Below are 13384 nucleotides of genomic sequence, written 5' to 3' on the forward strand. Positions count from 1 at the left end.
TTATCCGATTAACGACGTGGTTGTGCAGTACAAAAAATGATTGGAAATTTCAATGAAATATCCTGCAAGGTTTTACCATGACTTAGAAATGTAGTCTTTATGAACGATTGAATGAAATTGACACTTAAATGATGTCGTCGAAGAAGAATAAGCAGCTAGCCGAAAAGGTGAGTTATTGTGGCTTGGAAATACTGCTTGAACAGGTAGTTGTTGAATTCGGCAGTTGTGTTTGCAAGCGTCCGTGGTTACCACAACCAATGACTAAAACGTAACATTATTTTACTAAACTTAGCTATAGTAAAATTTCATTTGAATGAACAAAGCTGCTGTACGCAATCCGACTGCAATCGTATTTCAAAATATAAACTGTGAAGGCGCAAATCATGGTTTAAATTAATTTGGAAATACTGATCAACATGTCAAACAAAAAACATGTACGTCATCACACTAGTCTGCGACAGACGACATCGTCATCGGAAATTCTTTCGGGCTGACAACAGACTGGGGAAAGCCTTGTAAAACCAGTATGCGCCTAGTACGGTAACGCACTTCGCACTTGATTATTAGTTTCCTGTTAAAGATTTTGAAAAAGGGACGAGGTGACTTTTAATTAAAATTATTAATTATCTTTTATTTTCTTTATTTAGTTTGAACTATTACAAGCAACTATTGACTTGTTTTGACTAGAGCGGGCATTTAATTATTTCACAACAATATTTGATTTTATAAATAAGTGAAGGTGGAGTTGTAGGCCTACTCTTTGTTCATTCATCATTATTGTTGATATTCAGAAAATGGCAAGTAGAAGTAGTTGAAAGTTATTTTAAAGGAGAAAATTAGAAATAAAAATAAAATAATTAATAATAATAATTTAATAATTTTGAGATTGTCAATTTTGGACGCGGGCGGTAAACAGGAAACTAATAATCAAGTGCGAAGGGCCTAATGGCATATAGTGAGCGCCAGGCCAGGGTTTTTGCCGCAACTTGGCGCAAGTGGAAAAAAACCACAGTTTAACCAGGGTTTTTTTTAAACCACAGTTTAACCAGTTTTTGCCAGCAAAAATGGCAAAAACTAAAAAAGTGATGAATAGTTCACTTTTTTCATCTGAAAACAAATTATTTTAAAACAAAAAATAATTTTCATTGCTTACACTTTCATTTCATTTTATTTGTCAGAAAAAACACAATACAAAACAAAATTCATACAATATAAAAGTACAATACAATCATGATATATTAAAATACATTTTTTTTTTAAATTGTTTAATTAAAAAATGAAAATAATGAGGGAAAATCGATTTTAAATTAAATACAATCATTAAACTTAATTTTAAACAATAAATTGACATTCCTACCAATAAAATATCAACCAAAAAAAAAAAAAAAAGGGGGGGGAGCATTTTTGATTTTAGGTGTGTAGATGAACAGACTGCAAGTTAAGAACACAGGGACGAACAAGAACGAGAGTGCCCTGGCAGGGAAGACCAAAGAGTAGCAGAATGCCACTTTCGAAGTGGTCAACTTAAAGGCACTCCATGAAGGAACAAAACAAAAGAGCATGCATGCTGTTCTCCAACCAACTCATCCAAAGGCTCCAAATCTAAAGAAAAAGAAAATATTTTGATGAGAGAATTGCACATACATTACTTACATTTACATTTAGTTAAGAATCAACCAGCCAGCTGGATTGTTTAAAATGTAATTTTAGATAAAAAGCTAGAAAGACTGATATATAACTTATCTCTAATGTGGAGAGGTAATGATTGGAATTGCACAGGAAAACGGGTATAAACATTATATTTGAAACAGTCTGTCCTACCAAAATTGTGGTGGAATTTTGTAGTGTCAGTATGACGAGTGTTAATTTGAACATAAACAAATGGATCCACAATTCCACATCATACACACGATAGAGACATTTACTGACAAAAGCTATGGCTAAGTAATGAAATCTGTTTTCAAGTGATGAAAGGCCTAGTTTTTCCAGTCTGAATTGGTAAGTAAGCTCCCCCCAAGCTCCCTCACTAGTGCATTTAATTGCAATGTGGCGTATACATATCAAATTCAAAACTTTTACATTTTAAGAACTTGACGAGACAATGTTGAGTGATTGATCAAAAGTTGTGTGTTATTGTTTATGAGCTTTCTGTGTTACTTTTTAATATTTGACTGACTACATTTGAGTTTTTCCAGTTTTTGCCTCTTTGCCGGCAAAAACCGAACCCTGTTGTGCGCACTTGTTCCCGGATATCCGACCGACCGAATTGATCACAGAATTTAAAAAAATGGAAAATGCAACTTTTGGGTTGGTCAGGCCCGTAAAGCAGGGTTTTTTTGTGGCCTTAATCCTATAAGACTATAAGATAATCACAATAAGAATTTGTGCAGGTGGCTAACTGCTCGCCACTTCAATATAATTGTCAGTACGGTACTTTAGTAAGTTTATAAGCTTTTATAAAACTATATTCCTTTTGTTTACTTACGGTAATTGATTGAAGGTTCAAGAAATAAAGCGTATGCAGGCAAACTGGATGCGACAGAGGGAATCACAATCAGATGACAATGGAGTCAAAGGTCAGAAAGCGGCGCCCTCAGGTCGTCAAGGCCGTGATGGCAAGAAAGTGGGAGAAACATCAAAGAAACAAGGTACGGTATACATTTAAATTAAGATTGAAATATATACAGTAGTAAAGTCATGCTGTACCATAGCTGAAATTGCACATTTTAAACTTGCTTGGGGTCCCACCAAAGGGACCCCTGAGCTTTTTGACATCATATGGAAACGTTTTGGGCCAAAAGTCTCTTTAAATGTTGAACAGTTTGCTCTGTGCATAGTCATACTCTGTGTGTGTGCTTGTTATCTTCACAGGTCAGTGATTTAACAAACATGGGCAATGCATTATGCATCACTCGATGCACAGCACACGTAGCAACACAACATCCGGCCACTTTAGAATTTGCATATTAGGCTCAGGTCACGACTAGCATGATTGGACGGGGCTTCACGTTGAGCCTATACCGTCCGACGACATTTTTTAACCAATCAGAAAAACTTTTACATAATATTTTTGGGGAATAAATTACGAAGAGAATATAGAAAACCCCGCCATCATCGGCCAATACGTTCAGGAATACGGCCTTCAGGAATATCACTCAGCTGGCGAAAGACATGAAATCTCTGTGTACGGACGCTGAAAATCAGGCATTTTTGAGACTAGAAAGGTGGGCTTTTAATTTCCGTCCACCGTGCGACAATAATATACATTTATGACTTTTACAGCTTAAATTAGGGAAAACTATAACATATAGAATGCTGAACGGCCCGGGTTGGTATCTTTTTTGGATTTTTTTAAGATGTCAAAATATGACAAGGGATATGCCTTCCGACTGAAATCGACATAGGGATTTTCCTGTAGTACGAGTCAGTGAACACTCTTGAGAGCAAAAGAGACTACATTTCCATATGTAGCGCTACCCTGGTGCATTTGTCTTCAGCAGAGAAATTAGCCAATTTTTTGCTCAATTTTTTTTTTACCAAAAGACAAATTAGCCAATTTTTTTCCTCCATAAAAATATTGATATTAATATTAAAGCGTTTGCTGGAAAATTGTGTATTACTCTCTAAATTAGTAAAAATGTTCATGATGTGTTTAAAAGAATGTAATTGTGAGTGTGAGAGTTCTGAGTATCTCACTTTACTCAAGCTTATTATGACCGAGTATAAGAAGTAGGAAAAAACAAAAAAGAGGGGAAAACCGCATCCCACATAGAGTGCCCCCTGACAAAAAATGAAAGAGAAAAGTGCAATGGGAAGGCAAAGGAAAATAAAAAGGGAATGGAGAAAAAAGGAAAAGAGAAAAAGAAGAGGGGAAGGAAAATATTCCCCAAAATTACCCTGTGCATAATACTGCATATTCTGTGCCACTCATTTCCCACTAAAATTTACCCTGATGGGTCAAAATAGTGTAAATATTTAGGAGTGTTTCAAAGTAAGACAAGTGGTCACTTTTGACTTGGCGGCCATCTTGGGACAAAAAGATCAAAAAATTGGTAAATAGTAAATAATAAGACCCACCCTCCTCCTATTTTTTCAAACGTTCAGAAGAGAAACATTCATGAACTAATTTTTAACTTTCTTAGAAACAATGACATGGACAACCACCAGTGACGGCAACAACAAGAAAAAGAACCTCCGTACTCGTTCAGCTTCCCCTGCCGGTAGACAGAAGGACACCTCAAAAAATCAAACTGGAAGACAAACCCGACCTCTAAGTGGTAAAAGTAACTCAGGATCTCGACCTAGCAGTGGACGTGACAAAGGTCTTTCAAGCAAACCACCAGTCGCCAAAGGCAGTGTTAGTGATAGGAGTGTTTCTAATAAGAATACAACAAGTGCAAGGTTAGGGTCACAGACATTAGGGGTGCGGACAGAATCAGAACCAAATCTGAGTGCTACTAAAGAAATCAGTCCTGCTGACAGTGCGTGGGATAGCAATAATTTAACAGATGCTAATTTACAGAGAACAAGCAATGTTATTTCAAAGTATAATTCTGATAAATCGGATGTTGACAGAACTTCCAGTAATAACCAATCGTACAAGGACCAGCGTATTACTGATAGTGATAACTCCAACCAATCAGAATCAAGCAAATCTAATCACAGTGACCAATCAGAGACAAGAACTAGTGGAAATGATTTGATGAAGCCTGATGCTTTTGACCGATTAGCTGATCAGATTGCTAGCCGAGTGAAGGCTGAGATGAGGTTGGAGAGGCAAGAAATAAGACAATCAACAGGTAAGAAATGTTCATCCAGGGGAGGGGGGATGCACCCCATAAAATTGATTCAAAGGCAGGCCTGGTGTTTTTGATTTTTTCGAGCTCCCCTTGAGGGTATTAAGGAGAGCTGTTCAAACAGCTCCCCTGAAATTTTTACATATCAAAACGTTAGGGTACCCTAAGCGTCATTACTCATTTTCTTATTTCATTCCATTAACAACCGTCCACTGACATCAACAAAAATCAGACTTTTTCTCAAAACATTTGTATTACTAAAATCACAACTTTGAAATTATTAGTCATATGTCACAGTCGTTACACCAAAATAAACATGAGAATGTCCTGCAATTTATGATCGCATCGGAAATAATGTAGATGATATTGTTTACTCGCCAATAATTTTTATTCACCTCCACCTATGTATTAAAAATGCTTCGTTCTCTGCCTGAGATCCGCGTTTTCAGCTTTTCTCGTATTTTGACCAGTCATCTCAAAGCGTTACAACAACATGGGACCATTGTATACCTGGTCGAGGTATCCAATTGAAGCTTGGGATGTTTCCAAGCTTATCATCTAAGAAAGAATTTGATTTGTCAACTATCTCACTCGCCGGATTGCATACAGCGAAAAATCTGAAAAAAAAATTGGTGCAAGCAAAACCCCAAATCACCTCTGTTTGAACTAGGTATATTGGTCTGTACACAGTCCGTGCACAGTCCGTGCAGTGAGCCGATTGCTATGTTGAGGTTTCACCAAAGGTTAAAGATGGTAATCTGAGACTGCATTGAACTTCACACAGAGATCGCGTTTGACCTTGTGATCCCTATAAGCAGTGTTGGAAAGAAGTATTAAGTCGCAGTTTGAAATGGGTCTCTCATAGCTAAAACGTTTTGATATGAGGAGAGTTGTGGCCGAACGAGAACCTAGAATCCAAAAATTAGATTTTTAGGTAAACCTATCAATACATTTCAAGAATGTTTACTAATATTTAGTCATAATTTGCAAATAAACTGGGAAATTATCTAAAGTCGTATATAAAACAGCTCCCCTGAATGCAATTAAAGTGAGTTATTTATAGTACTGCACCAAAAAGCAATTAGGGAGAGCTGTGGCCAAGTGACAGCTCCAGCTCTCCTCAAACAAAAAGCCCGAAGATATAAATAACTTGGTCCAAATATAGATAAATTTACAAAAGGACCACTTGTTCATGCTAAACTGTTCAAATTAGCTTGAAAAAGTCACGTTTTAGTTCGGTTGATTTAAGTCCACTTTAAGAAAAAGCTAATTTATTTAAGAAAAATGTCTCCTCTCCAGAAATTCTGTAGGCCTACCCATATAACTTGTTGTAATCATCGCCTAATATTTAGAATGCACAAATTTGCCATCTTTGAAATCATGTTTTCATATTTTCAGGTCTACCTCTAAAAAGTGTGTTGGATGATGAAGAAAACGATAGCACCTTATCTAGTCATCATTGTATCAAGTGTAAGCAGAAAATGGTAAGAAAATAGATAATGTTGCTGCTTATTCAACAGAAAAGTCTTATTCAGGTTTTACTTTTTTCATTTATTTTTCAAGGATAGAGTATTATAAAAAAGAAAGTGGACCCATACCATTTTATAGTTGCTCTCATATAACCAAAATATTTGGTAATTTTACACAAAATTAGGGTTAGGATTTAGGGTTATGATTAGGCTTTGAATTAGGGTTAGGATTAGCTTACGCAAAATAATTACATGAAGGATTGACCAACATTTGCAAGTCTCAAATTGGCTAATCAGAAGTGCCATGAGTGCTCGCTGCGAACGGTTCTGAATTTTTCTCTCCTTTATTAGGCTAGAAGAAAAATTGTTTGATTGTCCAAAGATCCCTTCCAAGGGGTAGTGTTGGTCGGTTGGATTTTTTTTTAAAGTTCATAGCTAAAACATGTTTGCCAAAAATAAAACATTTTATTTTGCCTTATAGTGCCAGTTTGCCTGAGCTTCACTTGCTCAATTTATGTACTGTACAATCCGTTAACAAAAAAGGGTGAAAGACATTTAATTTTTCACATGCATATGTCCAAATGTAGTAGGGGACCAGGGCCTTTGATATTTCATGCATGGAGGTTCAGTGGCTTGCTTCACAATGTTTTCCCATAAAAAAAACTAGCCATGTTCACCCCTGATCATTAAAATAAACATTGTAAAATACAAACATCTTTTAAGGTTCATCGGCAGTTTGGTCCAGTAATGGCGACAGTTTTCTTTTACTTGATTATGTTTTGTATTGCCATATTGGACCTAGTTAGTGCACCTTTTAATTAATAATTAATAAGTTAATTAATTAATAAGTACCATAGAACTTTTCAAGTGCCAACTGTCTAAAGGTCCATTCATACTACGTCGCAATTGCTTTGCAATGTGGTTCAATGCCGCATCACATTGTACTGAAAAATACTACTTTTCGATATCGTATAAAGTTAAATACATTTTTTTAACTTGGAAATGCGATAAGTTGCGGCAAAAAGTAATCAATATATCGGCACTGCACTACACCGGAATTGCGGCGTAGTATGAAAAGACCTTAAGTGTCGATGTGCCCGAACCTGAACAAATGTCTAAAGAAATTTACCATTTGTACATCTTGTGACTTGGGATCATTATGATATACAGTATTTTGAATGTTTCTGTGTGTATTCTTCTCTTATTTTTTTTTCTTTCTTTTTTTTTTTCTTGCTTTTTTTTTTACTGCAGATTCCCCCAGACTACTCACCAACAGTACTGATTCCATGTGGTCATACTTTCTGTGAGCCTTGTGCTGAAGATAGGATCAAATGTCCTACATGCAGAACAAAAGGTAGTGAAATACTTGCCAGCATTACTTTTACAAAAATTGGTTTACAGCACCCTTGCATAAAAGATACATCAATGATAAAAAAGAAAATGTTTATAGCAGATCCGTTTCTATTTGTCGTCATGGTTTACCAGTGGCGTACCGTGGCCGCCCCAACCCCGGGGGGCTGAAGAAGAAACAATTTTGCTGCCCCTTCCTTAACAGCCCGAAAAGGTTGACCCAATTTTTTTCACGGTCGTATAAGGGAAGAGTATATTTTTTTATACTTTTTCAATTTTTGCCGCCCTTTTTTCTTTGCTAATTCGTTTTGCCGCCCCTTCGTTTTTGCCTCCCCTGTTTTTGCCGCCTCTTCTTCTTCCGCCTCCCTTCGTTTTTGCCGCCCCTACTTTGACCCTGTGGGGCTGGCCCCAAAGCCCCCCCAAAATAGGCACATGTTTACTCCCACTTGGTCCGATCCCATTTGATTGGACCAAGTGTTATTGGTCCTAGTGGGAATGGCCCGTCATCATTTACACATGCATTACCATGTTTCATTGCCTTGACACTAAGAAATGATTTACAAATGAAGTGACGTGTCTTTTGGACAATTTGATCAGATAAAGAAGGGAAAAAGATAAAGAAATGGAAAAATAGGATCCGGAAAATCAGGAAAAATATATACATTTTCTATGACACTTCATTCCACATCACTTATTAAAGTTATGAACAAGAGTTATGGAAAGTTGCTTGAACTTATGCTCACTTGTCACCACCTTGTAGAGACTCTTGTTTAAAAAGCAATAATTTTCTACCATTTTCATTAACATATGGAAAAGTAGTCTCTTTTGCTCAAATAAAAGGGGTCCCACTGTTAAGCAATGGGAGAAAATTGTCTTTTTTCACTTTCAACTTCAATTATTACAAAGGAAAAGTTTTTTATTTTTTGGCTCACTCTTAATTGTCTCGTGTATATATTGAACTTTACTTTCCCCGATTTTCAAGGAAATCTGATGAAAGACCTCGTCGTACAGGAGCACTAAACACCGCAAGATATTCCCAAAATCTCACTCGATTTACGGCAAAATACACTGACATGCACCCTGTGTCATTAAAGTAGCGTGCTATAGACGGCCCTCACTTGATAATAGTCAGTCCGATTGAATTGGCTCAAACGGTATTTCCTAGAAATACTTTGCCAGATTCTAATCTCTAAAAAGGAATCTGATTGGTTACAAAATGCTGTCGTACAGTAGGAAAAACCATACCCTCTTCCGTACAGCAGCTTACAGCCCTGCTTAGTGTGTTGTGTGGTAATGTATGCATTGTGCATTGACCTCGAACGCCTCTGTACACACAGCATGCACACACTGTCACTGGAGTCGAGTATTTCACACCCAGGTTTAGATTCTTGTTTAATGTCAAACATTTCCTATTTTCATTTTTCAGTTACATCAACAGCTGAGAACTCAACACTTCTACAAATCATCCTTGGCTCTACTCCAAACAGGAGGAAACAGTCATCAAACAAACAAACTTCAAATCCAGCCAATTATAATTCACATCCAGATTCAAATGAAACATATCATCCAAGAAACTATGAAAGCAACCATGGTGCCAAAGAATTCCTCTCAGAGGAAGAAAATACTTCAAAATGGTCTCAATTTGATGACCAAAGCAATCATAATCATAGCCATAATATAAAAGTTGAGAAAAATGTTGTTCGCAAAAGGACTGTGGATCCTAAAGTCAGAGCAGAAAACTGTGTTTCAGAATTTGAGTCTTTGTCCATAAGATGTGAAGCCATGAGGGAGGAGGAACAAACAGTTATGGAGGATGTGGAGAAGACTAATAGAGAGATAATGCAACAACAGGTAAGACTATTTAATTTGTAGTCTCTCTAGAAGACTTGGATGATAATTATATAACTTGCCTGTTGTCCCTGATTAGATAAGTGCCCATCAGACGTAAGTTTCAAATAGCATGAATACATATGGAAAAGTTTTCCTATGAAAGTCTCTTTAAATAAATTATACTGGACTCCAGTGTGTGCACGCTGTGTGTACAGAGGCGTTCGAGGTCAATGCACAATGCATACATTACCACACAGCACACTAAGCAGGGCTGTACAGAAGAGGGTATGGTTTTTCCTACTGTACGATGATGGCATTTTGTAACCAATCAGATTCCTTTTTAGAGAGTAGAATCTGGCAAAGTATTTCTAGGAAATATCGTGTGAGCCAAGTCAATCGGACTGACTATTATCAAGTGAGGGCCGCCTATAGCACGCTACTTTAATAACACGGGGTGCATGTCAGTGTATTTCACAGTAAATTGAGTGAGATTTTGGGAATACCTTGCGGTGTTTAGTGCTCCTGTACGACGAGGTCTTTCATCAGATTTCCTTGAAAATCGGGGAAAGTAGAGTTTAATATATACATGAGACAATTAAGAGTGAGCCAAAAATAAAAGACTTTCCCTTTATAATAATTGAAGTTGAAAGTGAAAAAAGACAATTTTCTCCCATTGCTTAACTGTGGGACCCCTTTTATTTGAGCAAAAGAGACTACTTTTCCATATGTATTCAATCTCACACCTTACTACCCTTTTTTTCAGAGTATTTGACTATGATCCATAAGTGTAGATCCATGGGGGAATAAAACCCCCATATTTTGATACCAATGTTGATGCCTGTATGTGGGTTTTTGACCAAATTAACCTCATATTTGTGTCAATTTTTGCACTCTTTCGTGAATATGTTCCACTTTTGCACCATATTCACAATTTTAGCGTCAATATGCTTTGCGCACATTTGTACCATAAACTTATTCTGTTGTCAAAGATGCTGGATTTACTATACCTTAAGAATTTTTTCCAACCCCATCCCCCCCATAGGCGTAGATCCCGGGGGGGATGGGGGATTTATCCCCCCCAATATTTTGCCAGGGGATGCTCCATACAATCATCCCCCCAATGTTGACGCCTGAATATATGTTTCTGACCAAATTAACGTCATATTTGCCCATTTTAGCCCCAAAAGTACAATCACGCGCATTTTCCACTTTTGCACCATATTTCATCAGTTTAGCTTAAAAATAGCAAAATTTTTCGCGCGCATTTGTACCATTAACTTATTCTGTCGCCAAAAGGTGCTGCTTTCACTCTACTTCAAGAATTTTTTCCAACCCCATCCCCCCCAATGTCAAAAAGAAATCTACGCCACTGATCCCCCCACTGCTATGATCTATAAGACAGGTCTTAAAATGTAAGGTGAAATTGTGCTGCAGCAATGCTCATAGGCTGTAGTGTCCATCTCTTTTTCCAAGTCTATTTTACCATCCCTGCCCGATATAAGCCGGTACCCATTTTATACACATGGGTGAAGATAGATAATAAAGGTTCAGGGCACAACATGCTGGTACCACGTCCGGGGTTGGAACCTGCAACCTTCCAGTCATGAGTCAGAGCATACCACTAGTGTCACTGTGCCCCTATAAAAAAGACAATTATAAAAACAAAAAAAGTTGTATTTTCTACTGACAACCAAGTTATCCCAGTAATAGTGGTAGAGCACAAGTACACATTTTTTTCATCCTGCCCTAACAAAAATGATTTTTTGTTACCGCATCCTCTCTGTACTCGTATTCCTTTTAACAGAGAACTATAGGAAATATTTCAAAACAACAAGATAGAATACGTGAAGAAATCCAACAACTCCAAGATAAAATCTCATTATTAGATGAGCATCGTGGCGAGTACGAGAGGAAGTGTGAGGAGCTTGAAGAAGATAAGACAGAGAAGATCTCTCAACTTCATATGGTCAGACAGATGCTAAGACAACTAGAGGGAAATAAAGATAAGGTGATTATTGGCTTTTATAATAAACCGTAGTTAAAAAAAATAAAAAAATTTAATGTAGAAATAAAAAATGAAAATATTTTAATATTTTAAAATTTAAAGAATTTAAAATTTAAAAAACAATTGATCAAAAATTGTGGAATGTAATTTTTGGTTTAAAATGTGATTTTTGGTTAAAAATTGTTGAAAAAGAATGTTGAAAAAAAAAAGTGAGCCTATCCAACACAGTCCGTACAGAGAAGATCTCTCAGCGTCATATGGTTACACAGATGCTAAGACAACAAGAATAAGAAGGAAATAAAGATAAGGTGATTATTAGATTATATAATATGCAAAAGTTTTCCAAGGCAGAATAAGTTTGAGCATGGATCTCTTTCTTCCATGGTTTGAGCAAACTGATGTCTGCATCCTCTGTTTAAGGGGGTACTACACCCCTGCCCAATTTTGTGCCTATTTTTGCATTTTTCTCAAAAATTATAGCGCATTGGGGACAAGTAAGATATGTATATTATAGGGGCAAGGACAACAACTACTGCACTGGAAATTTTATTTCAGCGCAGACAACAGTTGTGGAGTTACAGTCAAAAATGAGGAAAACCAATATTTGATCAATAAATCAATAACTACTTGCTTTGAGTTGCTGAATTTTCAGTACAGTAGTTGTAGTCCTTGCCCCTATAATATACATATATATCTTACTTGTCACCAATGTGCTATAATTTTGAGAAAAATGCAAAACTAGGCAAAAAATTGGCCAGGGGTGTAGTACCCCCTTAAGGTTGGTATTAACCCTGGAATTGTAGAACCACTGGGGCCACGTCATGATTTGATTTTGACCGAAATATTTTTGAAGAGCACTGGGGTTGTTTAAATTTCACACTATGAAATTTAATGTTTACTGGGCCAATTTGCGATTTTACACCATTTTAGCCCCAAATCAAGGTGTTTACTGGGCTGAAAAGAAAGAAAATTCTTGTCAATTTCTGCCTGAACATGGATCTGGCTAGCCTTATAAAAAGGTGGGACAGTCTGACTCCACCACCTGTTATACTGAATTTGAATTTCCTACTAAATATAACTGCTTGACGTTTTCTTTTTTTTGTAGGTGAGGATGCAGGCGCAAGACCTTGGTGTCTACCTGGAGTGAAGCAGTATCTTCTTTATCATGCAAGAACAATTGAATACCTGAGTGGAAGAAGGGCCCAACTCCAATTTTTTTACAAAAATGAGTTAGGTCCAGCATTTTATTGCCAGCAGACTGTTCTTCCTTGTGTGTGAAAGATGAGCCAAAATCCACTCTCTATAGTCTTCCATGTACACTTAATTTCATGGAAGAAAGGCCCAACTCCATGGAGTTGGGCCCTTCTTCCACAAATATTGGGTTGAAGCGGAATTTTGTTCATCCATGAAATCTGCTTTTCACCACAATAAACTTTCTTGCTAACATATTACATGCTTCTACTTGTGCAATTAATGGATAATTATTAAATTTCTGTAGCTATTTATAACACATCTGCTTACGGAACTGGCACTTGCAGTATATTAGTGGAAGAAGGGCCCAACTCCAGCTCGTATTAAGACCTGTACCATTGCCATGGAAACATATGTAATTTTGAATGTATGTGATATTGTATGTTCATGTATTAAAGGTCCCCTGAAGATGAAAACATTCAGGGTTCGAGGTTTGAGGACGGTTTTACTGCCAAAATGGGGGAAAAATGAAGTTCATGTTAACATAATATTATACATGTTTTCTGGACTAGAATTTTGTGCTGAGTCCATTTCTGAAGTTTTTAATACACAGGGTATCACCATTTTAAAGATATGTAACAAATTCTAAGCGCATGTTGTTTTTACGAAGAATGATATGAAAATGTTAACCAATCCTGGGAGTCTACTTGGAACACAACTTTATTTTTAAAAAGTTACAGAGC

The 13384-nt window shown here is 36.8% G+C and overlaps 1 protein-coding gene across 1 annotated transcript; it reads left to right on the top strand.

The window, feature by feature from the left end:
• The first annotated feature begins 18 nt into the window (after positions 1 to 18).
• On the top strand, positions 19 to 12748 carry LOC140144781 (uncharacterized). The gene is made up of 8 exons (XM_072166586.1): positions 19 to 167; positions 2501 to 2648; positions 4143 to 4799; positions 6195 to 6280; positions 7517 to 7619; positions 9042 to 9466; positions 11250 to 11453; positions 12556 to 12748. Exons 1-8 carry the CDS (start codon positions 129 to 131, stop codon positions 12595 to 12597), a joined length of 1704 nt encoding a protein of 567 aa, XP_072022687.1. The 5' UTR covers positions 19 to 128; the 3' UTR covers positions 12598 to 12748.
• Positions 12749 to 13384: the final 636 nt, after the last annotated feature.

Source organism: Amphiura filiformis, unplaced genomic scaffold, assembly GCF_039555335.1.
Source record: "Amphiura filiformis unplaced genomic scaffold, Afil_fr2py scaffold_80, whole genome shotgun sequence".
Classification (NCBI taxonomy): domain Eukaryota; kingdom Metazoa; phylum Echinodermata; class Ophiuroidea; order Amphilepidida; family Amphiuridae; genus Amphiura; species Amphiura filiformis.